Source organism: Labeo rohita, chromosome 2 (assembly GCF_022985175.1).
Source record: "Labeo rohita strain BAU-BD-2019 chromosome 2, IGBB_LRoh.1.0, whole genome shotgun sequence".
In the NCBI taxonomy this organism is placed as follows: domain Eukaryota; kingdom Metazoa; phylum Chordata; class Actinopteri; order Cypriniformes; family Cyprinidae; genus Labeo; species Labeo rohita.
Window position 1 is genome coordinate 1,503,005 of NC_066870.1, and position 22,047 is coordinate 1,525,051.

The 22,047-nt window shown below is 39.9% G+C and overlaps 2 protein-coding genes across 5 annotated transcripts in view; one reads left to right on the plus strand and one right to left on the minus strand.

The window, feature by feature from the left end:
* LOC127173276 (tripartite motif-containing protein 16-like) overlaps positions 1–22,047 on the plus strand; it is a 100,611-nt gene that overhangs the window by 63,751 nt on the left and 14,813 nt on the right. The window lies entirely within an intron of this gene.
* LOC127173342 (alanine aminotransferase 2-like) overlaps positions 1–22,047 on the minus strand; it is a 76,905-nt gene that overhangs the window by 39,119 nt on the left and 15,739 nt on the right. The window contains exons 6-11 of one of the 3 annotated variants that reach the window (XM_051123168.1): positions 14,227–14,306; positions 13,218–13,354; positions 12,852–13,026; positions 12,286–12,441; positions 11,593–11,705; positions 11,111–11,385 (exon numbers count right to left, since the gene is read on the minus strand). The exons of 1 other annotated variant lie outside the window; for it this stretch is intronic. In XM_051123168.1, the coding sequence (XP_050979125.1) occupies positions 11,295–11,385; positions 11,593–11,705; positions 12,286–12,441; positions 12,852–13,026; positions 13,218–13,354; positions 14,227–14,306 (752 nt within the window). In that variant the 3' untranslated portion in view covers positions 11,111–11,294. Of the gene's footprint in view, positions 1–11,110; positions 11,386–11,592; positions 11,706–12,285; positions 12,442–12,851; positions 13,027–13,217; positions 13,355–14,226; positions 14,307–22,047 lie in introns of those variants that run through there. One more of the 3 variants, XM_051123183.1, reaches the window with a different exon arrangement.

Here is a 22,047-nt window from a genome sequence, read left to right on the forward strand (position 1 = left end):
TCCTTGTGCTGAGGTTCGGTGTGGAGAGTGAGGTCCCCTGTCGTGTGCTCTATCCGTCCTGTCCCTAATGGTCGCCCGTCGAGGGCGGCCACTGCCACCGGAGAGACACAGGAGAGAATGGGCAGATGATTAGTCCTAACGAAATCAGCGTCAATGAAATTACCGGCAGCGCCGGAATCAATCAAAGCGGTGGTATGAATAGATAAGTCCTCATAGCACAGAGTCACGGGGATCTCACAACGATTGAGGTGTAATCTGGCTGAACTCACCGAGGCAGGTGGTCGAGGAGGTCGAGTGGGACAGGTAGCCCGGATGTGTCCTGCCTGTCCACAGTACAGGCAGAGGTTGTTCCTGAGACGCCGCTCCCTCTCCTCCGCAGACAGTTTGGTCACACCCAGCTGCATGGGTTCTGGTGACGCCATGGGGACTGAGGGGAAAGGAGGAGATGCGGTGAACGCTCGGCTTGGCTTGCGGGCACGCATGACGTTGTCTACGCGGATGGACAGCTCTATATACTGGCTGAGAGACAGGTTCTCATCCCGACAGGCCAGCTCCACCTGTAAGTCCGGCTGTAATCCCTTACGGTAGTGAAGCTTGAGGGGTCCATCGTTCCAACCGCTCTGTGCTGCCAGCGTACGAAAGTCCAGTGCGTACTCCGCCGCGGTGCGACGTCCTTGCCTCAGAGCCATAATCTGTTCCCCAGCCTCGCTGCTCTCTGGGCTGGGCTGAAAGACCTCCTTGAAACTCCGAAGGAAGGCGGCGAAAGAGGGGAAGGTAGGCTGCCCAAGGTCCCATACTGCGGTGGCCCACTCCAACGCCTTCCCAGTAAGCAGAGAGCAAACAAACGCAATCCGCCCCTCGTCGGTGGGGTAAAGATGTGGCTGTTGGTTGACAAACAAAGTACACTGCAGAAGGAACCCCTTGCACTTGCCTGGTGTACCGTCGAACTTTTCGGGGAAAGCCAGTCGGGGACTCGCGGTGACTGGAGGTGCGGCGGGGGGGCGGGCTGGCAGTAGGAGGAGGTGCTGCTGGCGGTGTAGCGACCTGCAGTCCCTGTACGGCCCGCACTAGCTGCTCGGTTAGGGCGGTCAGATGCTCCAGTTGCTGTTGGTGGCGTGTCAACATTGTGGCCTGGGCGGAGACTTCGGAAGCGATCTGACCTGCTGTCGCTGGATCCGTCGGTGGCGAAGTTTTCTGTAACGGAGTCACGGAAGAATCCGGAGGCGTTGGATCCATTTGCAACAGCTTTATTAAACACTCAGACGTAAACAACAAGCTCGGGTCAACAACGGCGGACAGGTGTGGTGAAGGTAAATCCAATCGGGTAGTCAAAGTCCATGCAGTAGGTCGGGGCCGGCGGCGATCAAAGGGAATAATCCAAGGGGAGCGCAAGGGTCGGTTAAAGGCAGGCAAAGGTTCACACACACGATAAACAGTCCGGTTGGCAACGAGTAGGCAGTCCGAGGAAAGAACGCTTAGGATTGAGAGCATGACTAACAAAACTTCGCGAAGCACCAGCCCGCGCAACGCTGTAAAATGGCCGACAAAGAGGAAGTGAACCGGGAGACCCGGAACCGGAAGTGGCAGTCCCAGGCACGGAATTATGGGAAAGGTAGTCTTAGAACTCCGGTGAGGGTTCCCGCTGGTGGGGAATAGAGGGAGCCACAGAGACCGTCCGTGTGACAGTTGGCAACTGATTCTGGTGACTCTGTTATCCTAATTCCATTAGACTTAACCTCGGCTATTTATACAGTTGATCACAGAATTCTTTTATCTTGAATAGAATATCTAGTGGGCATCTAGAATAGAAGTTTCTCTGTCAGTTTGGGTAATTTTTCCTTGTTCCCTGCTAAACTCTCTTGTGGAGTGTCGCAGGGATCTATTCTCGCACCCATTCTTTTTTTCTTTGTATTTACTTCTTTTGGGCTCTATTTTCAGACAGCATGGTATCATTTCACTGCTATGCATATGATACCCAAATTTATCTGCCTCTGAAACGGAATATATGTGCTGCTCTGGAATCTCTTTTTGCTTGCCTTGATGACATGAAAACATGGTTCTCTCAAAATGTCTTATTTCTGAAAGAATCAAAAACCGAGGTTATAGTCTTTGGCCCTAGTGAGAATTCAAGAAGCAGAAGTATCGATTATGGACTTGCTCCTTTTACTTCTTTCTGTATAAAGAACGTCTTGGTTACATATATAACCCCCGTTCCCTGAAGGAGTGAACAGAGACATTACATCGATTGCATCCACTCATCCACAGCACTTTGACAGTCAAAATGTGCAGGGTTGGGGGGCCTTCAGAGCAGGTTTGAAAACCCCTGGTCTAACTCAATCTGACATAATGACATCATTATCACATGGCACATCTGATTGGTTCTTACTGTATCAGCAGCCAATGAGCTTGCTGCTCAACATTCTCAACTGCTCAACATTCAAATACTTGTATTGTGTTGTCCATTTCAGCATGTCCTGCTTTGTTGGGGGTTATTTCATATATGCTATACAGTATGTGTAGCAGCAGTTTTTCTTACATGCTCACAGCAGCATGTTGTGGATTTATTGGTAGTAGTCTCGGTCTCTGTACTTGCTCTGCTGCAGTAGCAGTTTAGCAGATCTATTCCACCAAGACCAAATACAATAACATTATCGTACATTACCATGCCAAACTCTCAGAGAGTTGTCATGATAGAAGTAAGATCAGTGCGTGTGTCCTACTGAGTGACTAACTGTTTCTGTGCTTTTCTCAACCACTATTTGCATTGATGGAATTATAGTCGAAGTATTAATACTATTATTAATAATTCATATTTTCATTTTTTGTAAATTCTTTTAATTATATTTTCAGTGTTTTATTTTCTTCTCTGACTGATATAAATGTTCTACTCACTTGACGAACAAAAGTGATGGGTTTTATTCCTCCTCTGTGCAGATCCCCAGAAGACAAATCAAGCACCTCTTTATAGTTTCTTCTCTTGCCCTAAAATCAGTTGAGATAAAAATCAGATGAGTCAAAAAAGGACAATATGTTGTTGTGCGTAACCACAAAATTAAGGTATTGCTTTAAAAAAATGACAGGATATGAGTCACCTAGTTATCTAATTCCAATATGATACAAACAGTGAGCAAAAATGGCAATAAAGTGAAACACTAAAAAATGACATGCTTTCCAGAAATGAGGGCATGTCATACAATCTATCCATGTTGCCTTCTGCCTAATTTCTGTTTAGTGTTAGGTGAATCTGCACCAAAGTACTTATTAATACATTAATAGAAAAAAAAAAAAAAAAAACAGATGAGACTAACATCAAAGTAATAATACACCTGTTGTATTTCAGCTGTGATCTGTGCCGCACGTCTCAATAAAACATCATTCCCTGATTGAAAATAGTTCTTCACCAATGGACTGATCTTTCTCAGGAAGGACATCCTTGTTTATCAGAGTTAGGACTTTGAATTGTATTTTCTATGTTGTCTAATTTACTCAGTTAGTTAACCTTTGTCCTTTGTCTGATGGCTTCTATTCCCGGACCAATTGAATTCAGAATCTTCACAGTTATTCTTTATGCCTTTAGTTATTAAACCTGAATCTTTGGTCCTGTGGGGGTTGGGGATGGGGATTTTTCTTAGAGGAGCAAAGTCCCAAGAGTGGGTCAGGCTCCGTGAGCCATTAACAAAGACATTTTGGGATCAATAAAAGACTATTCCCTGCTCAACTTGAATGAAAATCATCATCAGAATTAAGATCATATCTGGAATCATGTCTCAAATAAGCATTTTTAAATTCATATGCATAGTATAAGCCTAATAGTAAGTCAAGTAAGAAAGACACACACGACATAGACAAAAGTACTGGGACACCTGAGTCTGATACCATCAGGAACTTTAATGACATTGCATTGTAAATACAGACAGTAATGTGGAGCTGGTCTCCCTTTGCCGCTATAACATAGCTTCTGTTATTCTGTGAAAGTTTTTCAAAAAGATTTTGGCGTGTTTCTGTGGGAGTTTTTGCTTATTCATCCAGTAGAGCATTTGTGAGGTCAGGCACTGATGTTTGTAGAGCAGGGCTGGTTCATTCCAGTTCATTCCAGTTTACAGCGGACATAATTTTGTTAACAATAGTTGTTCTCCTGGCATCCATCAAACCCAGACTCATCCATCAGACTGTGTGATTGGTCGCTCCACAGAACAGGTTTCCACTGCCCCAGAGTCCAGTATCTGTGTACTTTGCACACTCCATCATCCAACGCTTGGCATTGTATTTGGTGATGTCAGACGTCATGCAGCTGCTTGGCCATAAAATCCCATCCCATTCCCATCAAACGCCTGCAGCACAGTTTGTGTGCTGATATTAAACTTGGTTGACAGATCTACATTTGGGGATTCACAGTTATACAAATATACCTGTAATGTGTTTTTATTTAATCTTTCTATTTGTGATCACTTTCTTTAAAGGTTTTGTAATATTTAAAGTTGTCTGTGGGAGTGTGTGGTTCATGATTATGTGGATGCAGGCCACTTATTTACAATCCGTCTGCATTTGCTAGTTTCCAGAATGTGAATGTATGTAATCATTACCTGCATGCTACTTGATTTCAGTTTGGATTCTCCACATTGCAACATCTTAAGGTTAATAATGTCGCTGACACTGGGTTTCTCTGGGCCACACCCACTGCTGCCTACTGACCAATCAGAAACACACACTGAACCAAACAATGATAATGACGAGAAACTGAAACATTCACACACTACTGTTTATAAGTTTGAGTCAGTGTAATTTACATTTTTATTTAGCAAGGCTGAATCAAAGATCAAAACTGATAGTAAAGACATTCATAATATTACAAAAGATTTCTATTTCAACTAAATGCAGTTCATTTTATTTATGCTGAACCTTCTGTTAATCTGTGAATTCTGAAAAATAAAACGTATGACCGTTTCCACAAAAATATTGGGCATCACAGCTTCCCAATATTAATAATAATATAAACACTACACTGTAAAAAATTTCCTGTAGAAATTACAGTAACTTACTGGCAGCAGTTCGCTACTGTATTTATATTTACAGTACCATTTAACTTGCTGTAAATGTATTTACAGTATTATACCACACTTGTGCAGTTTTTAACTGTACTTTTTACTGTATTTTACTTGTAAAATATACAGTAATTTTATGGTATATATAATTTTATTCTTGTATATATATATATACAAGAAAAAAAAATTAAATAAAAATAAGCAATGACAACTATGATACTTTTAATGTTTTTAATTGTTCAATTGTTGCAATAAACCTTGCAATAACATTAACATTTTCACAGATTCAGTTAAGACTCAAACAAAACACTATTACAAACTATTGTATATATATTACAGCACTTACCACTTTAACTGTTATAGCTAGAAAAATTCTTAACATTTATCCAAAGCACAACATACTATGATAACAGTGAACAGCAATGACAGTGAAGCTTTAAATAAAACTCAAACTTTTGTTACACACGAGAAGCATTTTTCAAGAACGTATACATAAATATTTGTATATTACAGCAATTAAAAAAAAATAAAATAAAAAAAATTAGGAATAAATCCAATCATAAGAACAATATTAAAAACATTCAAATTCACAAAAACTCTCCTGAGTAAAATGCATTTGGCTGTAGTGGATTAATAGTTTTGCCCGCTGAAATGAGGGTTCAGGCCAGAGTTTCTTCTTTGCACCATCTTCCCACTACTTTTGCTGATCTAGAAATCTACAAAAATACTGTTATGAATTCATAAGAAGAATAAACAGAATTTTATTTTAACTCAAATTGTCATTTATCGTTACTCCATGCCAAGAAGACAACACCCAAAAATTATAATTCTCTCAACATTTACTCACCCTCATCTGAAGCAAAATGATAGGTTTGTGTGAGAAATGTTTAAATATTTTTTAAAAATTAATAATATAAACCACTGCTTCAAGGCAAGTGTCCTACATGTGTTTGTTTGACGTAAAAGTGAGCATGTTGTGAAGCATCAACTTTGAGGGACTTATCCACTAGCATTATATGGACTCACATAGATGGATTATTTTTCTAAAAATCTCTGTTCGTGTTCCACAGAAGAATGAAAGTCATGTACATCCAGGATGGCATGAGGGTGAGTAAGTAATGAGAGAATTTTGTATTTTTGAGTGAGCAATATTGATGGGCAAATTAAGCCTTGTGAAAGACTTTCCTCTGACTCTTCATTTTTGGGTGGATTATTCCTTTAAGGGATTGTTTACTCAAAAATGCAAATTCTCTCATAACGTACCGTCATGCCATCCCAGATGTACATGGTTTTCATTTTTCTTTTTCCCTTTTAATGTTTACTTAATATTACAGCATATTGCAAGATGTACTTACCTCTAAATAAACAACAAAGTAGTGGCTTCCACTTAGTACTCGATCTTAAGCACATAAACGAAGAGAACAGCAAATGCAGAGGACGTATCTGGTAGGTCAATCACAGGAAAGAAGACTTTGCTTTCAGTCGCCAGGATCCATTTTTTTTGCTGTGTAGAATTTAATCTCCTAAAAAAAAAAAAAAAAAAAAAAGTCAATTAATTAATTTATTGTGTTCATGTTTTTTTATAGTGATATTTGTGACTTTACAAAAAAAAAACAAAAAAAAAAAACTTTTCACATTTGATTATGGTGTCAGTAAAAGTAGATGTAGATGTTGGAGCCTTTCTCATTAGTTCAAAAGGATTGTTCACCCAAAAATGACAATTCTATTATGATTTACCTACCCTTGTTATTCAAAATGTATTTGAGAAGATGCTAGGTAGAAAGTTAGATATAGATAGTCATGAATAAATTGTGACAAAAGGTTTATTTTTAAAAACCATCCCTTTAACATCACTAAAACGTACTAAAGGATCTTACCAAGGTTGATCAGAGTAGAAGGAAGTGAAAGCCTAGTCTTTGCATCTGCTGCTGTTGTTGTGACCTACACACACACACACACACACACACACACACACAGTTTTCCTAAGTGTCCATTATAGAAATTATCAGTAGTCAATTATACAAATGAAAAAAAAAAAAAAAAAAACTTACACTGGCCAAAAGGAACAGCAAATCCTCTGCTTCTTTTAAAGTGGGCCATCAACAACGGGACAGTTACATCAGTATTCACATCTGGCACAGCAGCAGAAAGCACAGTAACATTAATATCTACACAGATTTCTTAAAATCACATTTATGCTGTGTGCTAAAAATGATGACTTTACTCTAAAATACTTTTTACAGTTACTAACTGGACATTAAGTTTTTTCTTACCATCTCGAATGTGCCATCTTAGGTGTCCAGTGTTCACAAATGCTGAAGAATTTAGTCGACACGAATGTACAACCTTCCGCGCTGCCTCTAGAGTTCAGATGAGATGGTGTTCAGATCAGTTCACTAGTTTTGTGGTTCATGTGCGACTGAAGTGCAGAGGCTTAAGAACGTGCATGAGCATTCAGGCACTGTAACGTTACACGAAAACCTGGAATTCGCCAAGCGTTTGCCTGCTTTGGCATGATTAATAGATGCATATAATGTCTCCACAGAGACGCCACAGTGTTTACAGACGAACATTGCGGGTTTTATGCTAACATTAGCATTAAATGTATGGGATTATTTTTGTGCCAATAAGAATGAACGTAACTTTATAAAACTGAACGTAACTTTCCAAGAAACGATCAAAAATATGCCACTGCAAAAGAAGAAAAACACAATGAAAATGAAAAAATGAACTCAGTCGCACGAATTTAACATGCTCTTCAAATATGCTTCATTCTTTGTTAATGATTTTCAAAAAATCGTTTTCGCGAATCATGGATTCTGAATGCGTTGCCACAGCTTTCGCTTACGCTTCGCAAATTTTCGTTTGTTGTCTCTCGTGGGGGCGGGCTTAACAGCGATCTACTCTGATTGGCTAATGAGCTTTTGATGGACAGTTGCTCTCTGACCTGGAAGCACAGACGGTGACGTCAGTGGCGCGCATATTGGAAAGTTGTTGCTGTGTGCAATACGTCGTGCTTTGTTTATAGAAACTATCAGAACTGTTGCACACTGTACATGAATAAAACTTTTATCGATGTTATTGATTAACGTTACTTTAGCAACACTAACTTACTTCAAGCTGCCCTGAGGGACAAGCTGAGGTGGAAGATGATGCCGCTCCGTGTCTCTCCTGGGAGCTCATCTTTAGAAACTAAGAGACGACCGTAGGTGAAATACTAATAACATTAATACTTAATATAAACAAAGCACGACGTATTGCACACCGCAATATGCGCGCCACTGACGTCACCGTCTGTGATTCCAGGTCAGAGAGCAACTGTCCATCAAAAGCTCATTAGCCAATCAGAGTAGATCGCTGTTAAGCCCGCCCCCACGAGAGGTTTGTGCCAAAACAGCAAACGAAAATTTGCGAAGCGTAAGCGAAAGCTGTGGCAACGCATTCAGAATCCATGATTCGCGAAAACGATTCTTTGAAAATCATTAACAAAGAATGAAGCATATTTGAAGAGCATGTTAAATTCGTGCGACTGAGTTCATTTTTTCATTTTCATTGTGTTTTTCTTCTTTTGCAGTGGCATATTTTTGATCGTTTCTTGGAAAGTTATGTTCAGTTTTACAAAGTTACGTTCATTCTTATTGGCACAAAAATAATCCCATAGGTTAATAGGTAACGTAAGCATTAAGCGATTTCATAGTGATTAAAAACCACAGCGAAATGACTATTTTAAACCAGCTTTAAACCTTTAAAAGCCTGGATTCTTGGTCAACAATTTCATACCAATTCACATAAAAACTCACCTGCTAGCAAAGTGGTCAAAACCAAGACAAAGACCTGTTTATGTTCACGCTTTGACGGTAAAACTTCCTACAAAAAAGGAAAGAAAAGAAATAAAGATATTTGTTTTGCACAGAACGTTCTCCTCAATCTAAAATGAGTGTCCGCCACAAAGCTCTCTACCATCGACGTACACTGTAAAGTGTGACTGCGCGTTGTGAAGAGACAGCATTTTTATTATAATTTTCTTTTTAATTAAACCGTTAATAACCCCAAAATACACTGACATTAAATATGTAATTAAAAAGCAGGAATACTGTACATACGTTTGATGGCAGCTGCAAGGTTCTTGTGTGTGCGTCTTCGTTTTCTACTGGCATAAAGTTGGCTTGACGTTGGACGTTGGATATTCGCAAATTTAGGGACCGTCTCTAAAGTTACATACGACATTAGTGTACACTTTTCTAACTTCAATAGCATTTATAGCGAATGATTTACAGTTACACAACCAACTGTAAAGTGTTCATGTAGGTGTCAGCTATAATGCACACCTTTTACATTTTTGATACAGCCTTTCTGTCGTTGGTCACATTTCGCGCTCTTTTTTTTTTTTTTTTTTTTTTTTTACTGTATTTGGATTTACAGTAAAAGAAAAATACTGTATTTTAATGGCGCCAAAAGGATATTTCCCATAATGCAACTTTAAAATACAGTATCATACTGTATAACTGTTCTACAGTAAAGTACAGTTCATATTAGTTAAATACTGTGCAATTTACAGAAATCGCTAACAGTGTACTAATAATCAGGATTGTTTGTTGAGCAGCAAATCAGCATATTAGAATGATTTCTGAAGGATCATGTGATATTTAAGACTGAAGTAATGATGCTGAAAATGCAGCTTTGATCACATCAATTAATTACAATTTCATGTTTATGTAGAAAACAGCTATTTAAATTGTAATAATATTTCAGAGTTTTTGCTGTATTTTTGATCAAACAAATGCAAATTTGTTCTTATCATATTCTTAAAATCTTATCAACCCCAAACTTTTCAATGCCAGTATTAGTATAAAAATAAGTGTATGTCTTATGTGACTTCTGGAGTATTAGTCTTTGTAAGTGGTGCAGATGAGAGACAGAGACTGTCTAGATATTTTATATGACACTGAGTGACACAATGACCCGTGCTGTTTGTCAGTAATACACCAGGAAAGACTTAAATAATTCCTAAATAATAAGTACTTTTAATACAAAGTTTCAGAATTTGTTCAGATTAATACAAGCTAGAACAGGGATTAAGGAAGAGATTAGTTTTCATCTGTCAAGGACTCTGCATTCTGGATTGTGCTGGGAAGATCATTCAGTCAGTATTCTGCTTTACTTAAGTACTCTATTACAAAACCCTTAAAAGTTTAAAATGATTTCAGTGATTCCTACAGAGTTATCATGACCTTCAGTTTCAGATCAGTCAGATCCATACTGATCCAAATAATTAGTAATCCCTTCTGAAGGATTTGATAATACACTTGAATCATTACTAGTGGGTTACCATGACATTCACTTTAGAATTAATGATGCATTATGGATTATTCATATTAATTATTAAACTGTATACAGTAGTTCTTAGTAGTCCTTTGAAAAAAACAGTAGTGATTAACAGTGTCTAATAATGAACTACCACATTGGACTAAGCACTATTAATTACTAATTCATTAATCAGAGATTCTTGTAGTTCACAGTAATTACTAAAGTCTTAATATTGTGTTATTCATTTGTTCCTGTGTGATTATTCATTAATGATGGAACAGTTTCCTAAAGTGTTACTGGTTTATGAGTCTGAAGAAAGAGTGTTAAAGTAATTGTGTAATTACATCTTTTTTGTAACATCTTAATAAAGATGTAAACATGATAAAGATGTAACTTTTTTACGTTACAGTGCAATTTTATGACAGCCTAATAAAAACTAAAACAGAACATTGTTAGTGGTTCTTTTTTTTTCTTTCTGCTTCTTAATTGTAAGAACTGCGTTCAACCCAGAATGCATATCTATTCACAGGTGCAGCTACACGAGAATAGATTTGACAACGGATGTAGACTTTGCAGACTTTACTGGTGGATATGATGACAAAACTGTCTGCAAACATGACAATGATTTTCAAAATGATGAAAATTAAAACATTTTGAAATTACTGTATTGAAAGGTTCAGATCCCCAATATGAGGCAGAAGCTGAAAGTAACTGAACGTAAGAGATGATGGTGGTGAAGCAGTTGTTCAAAACACACTTCAAAGTTTCAACAGACAACAACACATTTTTATTTTATTACTTTATTATTATTAAAATATCAGAACAGTTGTATACTGTTGGTGCAGTTTAGAGATCCATCCGTGATAGATATATATTTTGTGTTGCTGATTGGTGAAACATTCATGCATTCAAGGGTCAAACAGATCTCATAATCTGAAGATGACACTAAGAAAACTCCTTCATGAATCGCATGTGGAACGTCTTCAGTCTTTGCAGAGCTTCTTCCATTATGTTCTCTTGAGTTCCCACAAAAAGCCTGAGAAACAATAACAACTGGTTTTTACTGAGAATCTATGGGGTGCTCTGAAAAACCAATCAAGCTAATGTTTAGTTTATGGCTACTGTGGTAAGACTAACTGGCTGTAATTGACAAATTTACATCTTACAGCATGATTTTAAGTGTTTTGTATGAGGTAATTATTCACATTTATGCAGTAACTGATAACAGTGGCAGTGCACAAACCTGATGTGATGGCTGTCCTTTCTCTGTCCGTATTCACAGCCCGGCCTCACATGCAGACCTGTTTCCTCTAGCAAATGCAAACAGTACAGCATGTCTGGTTCCATCTGTCTTTTCTACGAAGAGAAAACAACTTTTTTTAACTGTAGGAAAACATGACAAAAGAGAAAACATCAGAAACACAGTCTGATTACTGCATTTTAGTACTGTCAGATAATGAGATTTGTTCACTGCTGCGACTCTGGTTAATCAGGTATTCAGAGTTTATGGTGACTGGTGATGCATGGTGATATTTCTTGTGTGGTCTTGATTACATCGGTCATGCCACAACCTCCTGATTGGGATAACATAAGGTTTCTGACCTCACCATTACAAAACACATCACATGAGTGACTTAAACTCTAAAAATAAAGTTTCTTTATTGGCACTGATGGTTCCATAAAGAACCTTTAACATCACAAAAGATTATTTTTAGTTTAAAGGTGTTTAGATTATTCAAATATTCTTCACACTACGATATATATATATATATTTTTTTTAGGAACTGTTCACAGAAAGGTTATCTGGGGAACCCAAAATGGTTTTTATTGAGCCTCTCGTAAGCTTGAGGTCATGGATATCTGCTCTGACTTCTAATTAACAACAGCACTTTTAATTCAGTCATTTACAGACTGGTGCAGTACACAGAAAACACACCTTGGCCCATTTTATTGCCTTCGGGGGGAAGTGTAGACAGGGGAAGACAAAAAGCCCGGCCTTCAGTGGGTGGCAGCTGATCCCCGGCAGCTCAGCAAAGACCTCCTGAATCCGACCAGTGTTTTTACGTATCATATTTTTAATGGACTGGACCTCCTAATAAAAAAAAATAATTTAGTCAAATTCAAAGTCAAGAAGCTGTGATAGAGAGACAATGGGATTTGACTAATATTTTTAACTGATACTAACACTTTTAAACTTTTATAAGTTCTTTTACATCAGGTCACTTATACATGTGAGTCTCTAAAAGACGTCGTTCAGTTGGAACCATTACATCTGTCTGTCATGTTCTAGTAATCCTGAACACCTTGATGAGGTAGTTGTGTTTGATTATATATTCTATAATTTAGGATAAATTTATAGGGTAAAAACTGCTTTCTCATTAAAACAACTATTTGTTTCGGTTGATATATTTTATCAGTGTAACTTGTCTGCTAGAGCTTAATCATTAAACAATAAAACATCATAAAAAGAGCACTTTAAGTACTAATATGTATCACACCAACCTCAGAGAAGGTGGGGAATGAAGCATCACCAGGTTTTGGAGGATCTGCCATGAGATCAAGTGCAATTTGTCCAACAACAGGTGGGCAGGGTGCAATGGAAAACAGTGTATGAGTGTATTTCATCACCGCAGGGTCGAGATTCACCAGCTCCATGTAGCCACCGCGAAGACCACACCTGGACGCAAAGAACAATCAGAGAAGACTAACACAGATTTGCTATTTAGCTAATTTGGTGATAATTTTAATAAAGTGCAACCGTAAAAACCAAACTAATATGGGGAATGATATGGTTTGATTATATTTATAGAGATATCAACAGATACAATAGGTGCCCCTCATAACATTCAGGAGCACAGAACTACTCACTCTCCCATGAAGCCCTTGGAGGCAGAATTGAAGGAGGCCAGTTCTACAGTGCTGGAAATATTGGAGTCCATTTCTGATAACACCTTCTTATAGGAATAAAACTCAGTATCGTCTCCATACACACAGCTCTGATACACCTGAAGAGAAACAAATGAGCAAACATGTCAAAGGAGAGTTTTAGAGCAGGGGTTTCCAATCCTGCTCCTTCAGGACCACTTTACAAAAATTTCCAGTGTTACTGTGTTTTAATATAATATATATTTAAAATAAAAATACGAAATTCTTTGAAATTTCAAATTTTACAAGAACTACAGCAAAAATAATAAATATTTAAAAATGTAAATATTCACTAGAATTTAAATTTTAGTATATCAAGTGATTTCAAATAGCATATAAACTGAGTATATAAACCAGTATTAAGTTCATTGGAATGTTGCATGAACATGGCATGAACATTCCCCTGTAATGTTTTCAAATTAAATATTTTCATACCAGAATAAATGTTCACTTTCAGATGAAAAAGAAGATCAGCAGCCTGAGTCTGCAATGCTTCATCAACAGGTGGCAGCAGAGTGAAATGAGGACTTCTCCTTTTTTAAATGTGGACTTTATGTAGAATTTATTTGTTATCAGTTACTACATCTTTTGTCTGTTTATAGTATATTTGTGCATGAATATTCAAATTAACCAAAAAAAAAAAAAAAAAAAAAGAAAGAAAGAAAGAAAAAATATGTTTTTTTTAAAAAAAAAAACATCGCTATAATTTCATGTGTAAATCCACAGTTCACTTCTGGGTCAGAACCAGTTATGTATCTTTAATAATAATAATAATAATAAATATTAAAAGAATGAATGAATGAATAAATGAATGTGTATGTTCATGGTCTTATGGTCTTAATCCATTTGCATAGTTCCCCCCCCCCATACTAAACTGGACACCCCTGATCTACAGCTTTAGAAAGATTTGTGTTTTATTGACAGAGAGCTATATTAACTGAGATAAACTCACCTCATCAGCCAGTAAGCAGAGCCTTTCTTCTGCAGCAAAGCGGATCACTTCTTCTATGGACTTCCTGCTCTGTAAGTGACCTGATATTCAAAGCAACATTCATTCATCCATACACAAATCCAAGAAGCTAATTTCCTTGTTTTCAGTATTGGACACCAAATGCATTTTATTTTTATAGACTTCAAAACACTCAGGGCAGGGCAGCTGAGTTCTGGACCAAGTGAAGTGAAGAAGCTTAAGAGGTACACCAAAGAGGAGAGCATTACAATAATCAATATGTGAACTGATCAAGGTATTTGCAAGAACACCAGTACATATAGATGTAAGACATAGAGATGACTGATATTCCCTAGATGGAATTATATATGGACCAAGTGATATTATTAACGTGTGCTTCAAAGGATAGGCTACTATTAAGGATGACACGCAAACTCTTGTCCTGAGAAGATGGAGAAACTATGTTATCAACTATGAGTTATCAATAGTCAATGAAAAAACTGCCAGATTTTGTCAAATTGGATTTAGTACTAACCTCTGTTTTTATTTCCATTTAATTTATGAAAATTACAAGAGAACCATGATTTTACTTCATCTAAACAAGTGTTTCTCAACCCTGGTCCTGGGCGCCCCCCAGCACTGCATATTTTGTAGGTCTTCCTTATCTGACACACCCGTTTCAGGTCCTAGAGTTTCTTCTAATGAGCTCTTGAGTAGAATCAGTTGTGTTTGATTAAGGAAACACACAAAATGTACAGTGTTGGGGGGCACTGTAACACTGATCTAAACAGTCCAAAAGAGAGGAGGTGGGAGAATGGAATAGGCTTAGAGGATAAGTAGATCTGTGTGTCATATCCAAAGTAATGAAAATGATTCCAAATTTCATAGAAATATAACCATGTGGTAGAAGGTAAATAATAAATAAAAGAGGGCCCAGGATAGAGCCCTGAGGAACACCATTGATACCGGCTGAGGAATATGGAATTTTTTTCTTTTTTTTTAACTGAACAAACTGAGTGTGACCAGTGAGATCAGTGAGGATCTAAACCAGGTAAGATGGGTAACTAGAAATTTCAGTAGAAGCTAATTTCTCTGAGGCTTTTATGAGAAATAGTATCCAAGGTCACACTTACGTCAAGTAGAATGAGTATAGTTACAGGGGTTCTATTATGCTTTTTAACTTTTTGAATTTTAGTCAGTGTGTGGTGTGTATGTTTGGGCATAAAAAAAGATCTACAAAGTTACAAATTTCAAAGTCCACTCCAAAGGGAGATATTTAGTTTTTTTGTTTTTTTAAATCCCTTTTCAAGAACTACAACGAACGGCTCCTTTGGACTACAGTGTTGTTTTCCGGGTGCTGTGAGGTCACAACGCGGCCCATTAGAATATCATTAAAATAAATCCCGCCTAAGGCACTTCTAATGGTTGGGGGGTGGGTAGGGACGAGGTGGGGAATTAGCGATGCAACATAGAAAGTCACTTCTGGGATGTTTCAATGAGCTGCAGTGCGGCAGGTATAAACACAAGCATTGACTAGAGTGGCCACTATCAGCTCCAGTGGCTGGGTCGGAACCATAACGCACCGCAGTCGTGTGTGCAGTGTGTGGTAAAAGATTTATTCATCATACAGTGTAGACAGCGTCAATTATTACGCAAGTGTTTTTTAAAATGCATAAACTTGCTCTAGACTAGGCTAATCAGTGATAAGTTGATAAGGTTAATGTTCTTTGCTCATTTTCTGTAGCTGCTTTTTAAATAACTAAGGAAATGTAAGCATTAGAATTAGTAACTTACAACGTTTTTATTCAATTGTTGTCACATTAAATACAAATTAAGTCATATTAAAAACATTAGGCTGCTTGTAGCCTTGTGGTGGAGCTGGTTTCAGGAAATGAAAATAAGTATGTAAATAATTACAAAAATTAGCATGACAATATAATGTATTGGCGATCTCAGAGGCTGACAATAGAACACTACTGTAGCATCAGCTATACCTTAATATTTCCTTAACTATAATCTAGCAGATGGAACTTGCTGCTTTGGCAAGGGGCGTGGCCGTACTGAAACACCATCTAAGCTGTTCACCAGTCAGAACACACTGGGACAGCTAACCAATCAAACCCAGAACTCGAGCCCTTTGTGCCAGGCTAGGGAGAAAGGTATGCTAATGATGAATTATGTGAAAAATAATGTGTTTTTCGAACCACCAAGCATGAGATTCTAGTACACTCCCAAAACAAAATCAAGACTTTGTGAAAGAGCATAATACAGGATTTCTGCTGGTAAATTTAAGACATTATTAAGACCTTTTTAAGACCAACTAAACAAAACTGAAGGAAAAAAAATGAACAAAGACGAAGGTCAAAGATAAAACCTTTTTATATTCCACAGGAGGAGGATAAAAACACACATACATTGACGAGACCGGACACCAAACACTGAACAGAATGCAACTTATAAAGGCAGGTGATAACGATAAACTTAATTAAGACACAGGTGAAACAAGGTAAAGTAATGATGACTAAATGAGGACAGGAAACAGGAACGACCAAATATGGGTACAAGAGAGAGAAACCAAACTAAACAGTCCACAGGGGTGTAACATTACTCCCCCCCTCCCGGAAGGCGCGTCTTGCACCATAACATATCCACCGGCGAGGGGGGGGGTTGGCTGGTGCAGGGCAGAAACAGGGCGGAGAGAAGGAAGGCCTCCAGGGCGGATCAGGGAGCTCAGGGAGCAATGGCGGATCAGGGAGCTTGGGGAGCCATGGCGGAGCACACAATCCTGGAGACCATGGCGGAGCAGACAGTTCGGGAGGCCATGGCTGAGCACATCAGGGAGCTCGAGGAGCCATGGCAAAGCAGACAGTTCAAAGAGCCATGGCAGATCAGGGAGATCGGGAAGCCATGGCGGAGCACACAGTTCGGGAGACCATGGCGGAGCAGGCAGTTTAGGAGGTGCAGGCTCTGGAGGGCGCTCTGGAGGCGCTGGCACTGGAGGGCGCTCTGGAGGCACTGGCACTGGAGGGCGCTCTGGAGGCACTGGCACTGGAGAGCGCTCTGGAGGCACTGGCACTGGAGGGCGCTCTGGAGGCTCGGGCTCTGGAGGGCGCTGTAGAGGCGCGGGCTCTGGAGGGCACTCTGGAGGCGCTGGCACTGGAGGGCACTCTGGAGGGCGCTCTGGAGGGCGCTCTGGAGGGCGCTGGCACTGGAGGGCGCTCTAGAGGGGCTACTCTGGAGGGTGCTCTGGACGACTGGACGGGACCAGCGGAGTCATAGGAGGGCTGGACGGGACCAGTGGAGACGTAGGAGGGCTGGATGGGACCGGCGGAGATGAAGGAGAAGGAGAGAGGATAAGGGCATCAAATCCCATAACGTCCTCTATGTTAACATAGCTTGCCACATGAGAGGCCGGTGACTTGAGCGCGGGGCGGAAACAGAATGTTTATTAGCAAAACGAATCAGAAAGCTTGGAAGCACAGCATACACCTTGATGTAATATATATATATATATATATAAACTCACAGTTTAAAAAAATAAAAATCAGCAAACACTGTGGAACCAAATAAATATGAAACTTCCGCTATCACCTTAGATAAATGGCAGGAGTCAAAAGGCTTTTCAAAAGCCAAAATATTTTTAAAACTCTTCCGCCATGGTCTTGTCTTTCTCTCTTCTTGTCAGTCAGCTCGATTCACTCTCTTCAGATGATAAATGAAATCTGATCTGTGATGTAACTGTCATTCGGCACACTGCATTGAGTGCATTATTTCAGTTTTAATTGTCTGTTCTCTAACTGAACTGAATGATTTTTATTACTATAAAAAAACAACAAGAAGTTCTTCTTTGGGTGACTGACAGATGAACCAGCACATACCGCCATCTACTGCATATTGTTTACTGAATATTGAGCGACCTAAGCCATGTAGCACAGAAATTACACTTTCGCTTCACTTTAAAATGAAACATGAGGAAACAATCCCTCATGAAAATTAATGCCATAATCATATGAATTTAAGACTTGCTGCTCCTTAAGACTTTTTCAAAGCCTTAATTCCTTTCAAAGCCTTAAACTGTTGTCCACGGAGATAGGAACAGCGACTGCGTGTAAGTGTTTGCTTAATACACTATTTCCATAGGTACTGTTTAAATTATTTAAATTAAAGTACTGCTAGAAAGTATTTTTTCGTTCTCTGCCTATTTGTAGTGTTGTTGTTTCATTTTAATTAGCACTTTTGATTGCACTTATTGAAAGTAGTATTGCTGAAATCCTGCGGGCACTTAAGTGCGAAGCAGCTCGCTCTTAGTTTCGATTCAAGGCATTCGCATAGATATAGACTTTGGGCTTAAGTCAGGAGGCGGGCCCAGCTGTTATCACTCCAGTATCATTTGCTTGTGTATATATTCATTATCTGCAAGCTGACGCGGAAGCGTCAGCGGAAGCGTTCAGCCATCGTATTCAGCCTCCTCGTGTGAAGACCGACGAGGGTAAAGACCTGCGACTTTTTCCTGTGCGACTTTAACCGAGCAACAAAACCGACAACGCACTTAGGTACTCCTCTTACTTTCCCTTCATACACTCCCTGCTTGTCCTCTCTTTCCACCTCTATCATGTGTTTTCAATACATTCCGGTTGTCTCCACACAATCCTCTAACATCACACGCAGACGTCAACGTAATCTTACCAACCTTCACCCTATCGTCACTTCCTCCACTGAAACTTTCTCGTTTACTGTCGGCCCTTTTGGAATTGCCAGTCAGCTGTTAACAAAGCAGATTTCATTTCTCCTTTTTCCACATATTCGACACTTAGTATCCTGGGCTTGACTGAGACCTGGATTCGTCCAGAAGACTCAGCAACCCCTGCTGAGAGAAACTTCTCTTTCTCTCACACCCCTCGTCACACTGGGAGGGGTGGGGGTACTGGAATACTCATTTCTAATAAATGGAAATTCTTTAACCACTCTCTGCTATGCAACTTAACTCATTCAAATCTCATGCGATCACAGTAACAGCTCCAATTAAATTCCACATTGTGGTCATTTACTGCCCTCCTTGTCAACTGGGCACTTTCCTAGATGAGCTGGATGGGCTGCTATCCTCATTCCAAGAGGATGGCAGTCCACTTCTAGTCTTTGGTGATTTTAACATTCACCTGGACAAGCCTTATGCTGCAGACTTTCACTCACTCCTAGCTTCATTTGATTTCAAACGCCTTGTTACTACAAGCACTCACAAATCGGGCAACCACCTAGACCTAATTTACACACGCAATTGCGTTGCAGACAACAGTTTGGTTAAACCCCTACACACCTCTGACCATTTCTTCATTACATGCAACCTACATCTTACTACCAGTACACCTCCAACCCCTCTACCTGTTACTTTCAGACGAAACCTACGCTCTCTTTCACCCTCCCATCTTTCCTCTGTAGTGTCCTCCTCTCTTCCCTCTACAACCCTTTTCTCATCTCTAGAGGTTAATGCAGCTACTGACACCTTATGCTCTACTTTAACTTCTTGCCTAGATTATATATGTCCTCTCTCTTCCAGGCCAGCACGGGCCACCCCTCCTAACCCCTGGTTATCTGATGTTCTCCATGAACATCGGTCCAAACTCAGGGCAGCAGAGAGACAATGGCGCAAATCTAAAGATCCATCTGACTTGAGTATGTATCAGTCTTTGCTTTCATCCTTCTCTGCTCAAGTCCATACTGCCAAATCCTCATACTTCCACAACAAGATCAACAATGCTCCACACACACGTAACCTCTTCAAAACATTCAATTCGCTCCTCTGCCCTCCCACACCACCTCCCACCACTTCTATAACAGCCGACGATTTCGCCACATTCTTTACTGACAAAACTACAACTATCAGCAGCCAGTTCTCAGCTCCACACGTACAGGAACTAATACAGACAACATCCACAGCTAACACCCCACTCTTCTCCTTCTGTCCCCTCTCTGAGGCAGAAGTATCCAAACTTCTCCTCTCCAGCCATCCTACAACATGCCCACTAGATCCTATCCCTCTCACCATCTCCAAGCAATCTCCCCTACACTCTTACCAGCACTTACACACATCATCAACACATCTCTCCTCACAGGCACTTTCCCCACTGCGTTCAAGCAGGCTCGGGTAACCCCACTGCTCAAAAAACCTACTTTAAACAGTTCACTTATAGATAACTATAGACTGATCTCTCTCCTTCCATTCATAGCAAAAACACTCGAACGAGTCGTTTTTAACCAGGTATCACTATTTTTCGCGCGGAACAGTTCATTGGATGCTAACCAGTCAGGGTTTAGGAGTGGCCACTCAACTGAAACTGCACTACTGTCAGTCACTGTAGCCTTGCGGATTGCAAAAGCTGATTCCAGATCATCAGTACTCATTTTGCTGGATCTTTCTGCTGCTTTTGACACAGTGAATCATCAGATCCTCCTGTCCACCCTCTCATCACTGGGTATCACAGGGATTCCACTTTGCTGGTTTAAATCCTATCTCACAGGTAGGTCTTTCAGGGTGGCCTGGGGAGGGGAGGTATCCAAAGCACATCATCTGGCCACTGGGGTTCCTCAGGGATCAGTTCTTGGACCCCTCCTCTTCTCCATATACACTACATCACTGGGGCCCATCATACAGGCACATGGCTTCTCTTACCACTGCTATGCTGATGACACACAGATCTATCTTTCATTTCAACTAGATGATCCAACAGTAGCTGCACGGATCTCAGGCTGCTTGGCGGACATCTCGGAGTGGATGAAAGAACATCATCTACAGCTCAACCTGGCAAAGACTGAGCTCCTTGTCTTCCCTGCCACTCCGACTCTACAGCATGATTTCACCATCAATTTAGGTACATTAAAAATTACCCCATCAAGTTCTGCCAGAAATCTTGGTGTTATCTTTGATGACCAGCTGACTTTCAAAGACCACATTGCTAAAACTGCTTGATCTTGCAGGTTTGCCCTACACAACATTAGAAAGATCAGGCCCTTTCTAACAGAGCAGGCCACACAACTTCTTGTCCAGGCCCTGGTCATCTCCAGGCTGGACTACTGCAATGCTCTTTTAGCCGGTCTTCCCTTATGCACAATCAAACCTCTACAAATGATTTAGAATGCAGCAGCACGACTGGTCTTCAACGAGCCCAAAAGGGCCCATGTCACACCTCTCTTTATCACCCTGCACTGGCTCCCAATTGCAGCTCGCATCAAATTCAAGACACTGATGCTTGCATATAGAACAGCCACAGGCTCGGCGCCCGCCTACCTCCACTCACTGCTACTAATCTACACTCCCTCCAGAACTCTGAGATCTGCCAGTTCAGTTCAGTTCAGTTCAATTTTATTTATATAGCACATTTAACAACAACCGTGGTTGACCAAAGTGCTTAACAATGTCCGGCACTCACACATAAACTAGCCAAATACAATTATAAAAGTCACGATGTCTCAACTCAACTCAAAATAAAAGCTAAAGAATACAGATGGGTCTTAAGCAACGACTTAAAAGTTCCAACAGTCTGAGCAGTTCTTATGTGTACAGGTAAACTATTCCACAAATTTGGTGCCACCACTGAAAAAGCTCGGTCACCTTTATTTTTTAACCTTGCTCTTGGAACATCAAGGAGCACCTGATTGGATGACCTCAGTGCTCTAGCTGGAGTATGAACATGTAAAAGCCAGTGAGCGACGCCTCATTGTACCATCACAAAGAGGCACAAAATCACTTTCTAGAACATTCTCTTACACCGTTCCTGGCTGGTGGAATGATCTTCCCACCGCTATCCGGAATGACAACTCCCTAACAAC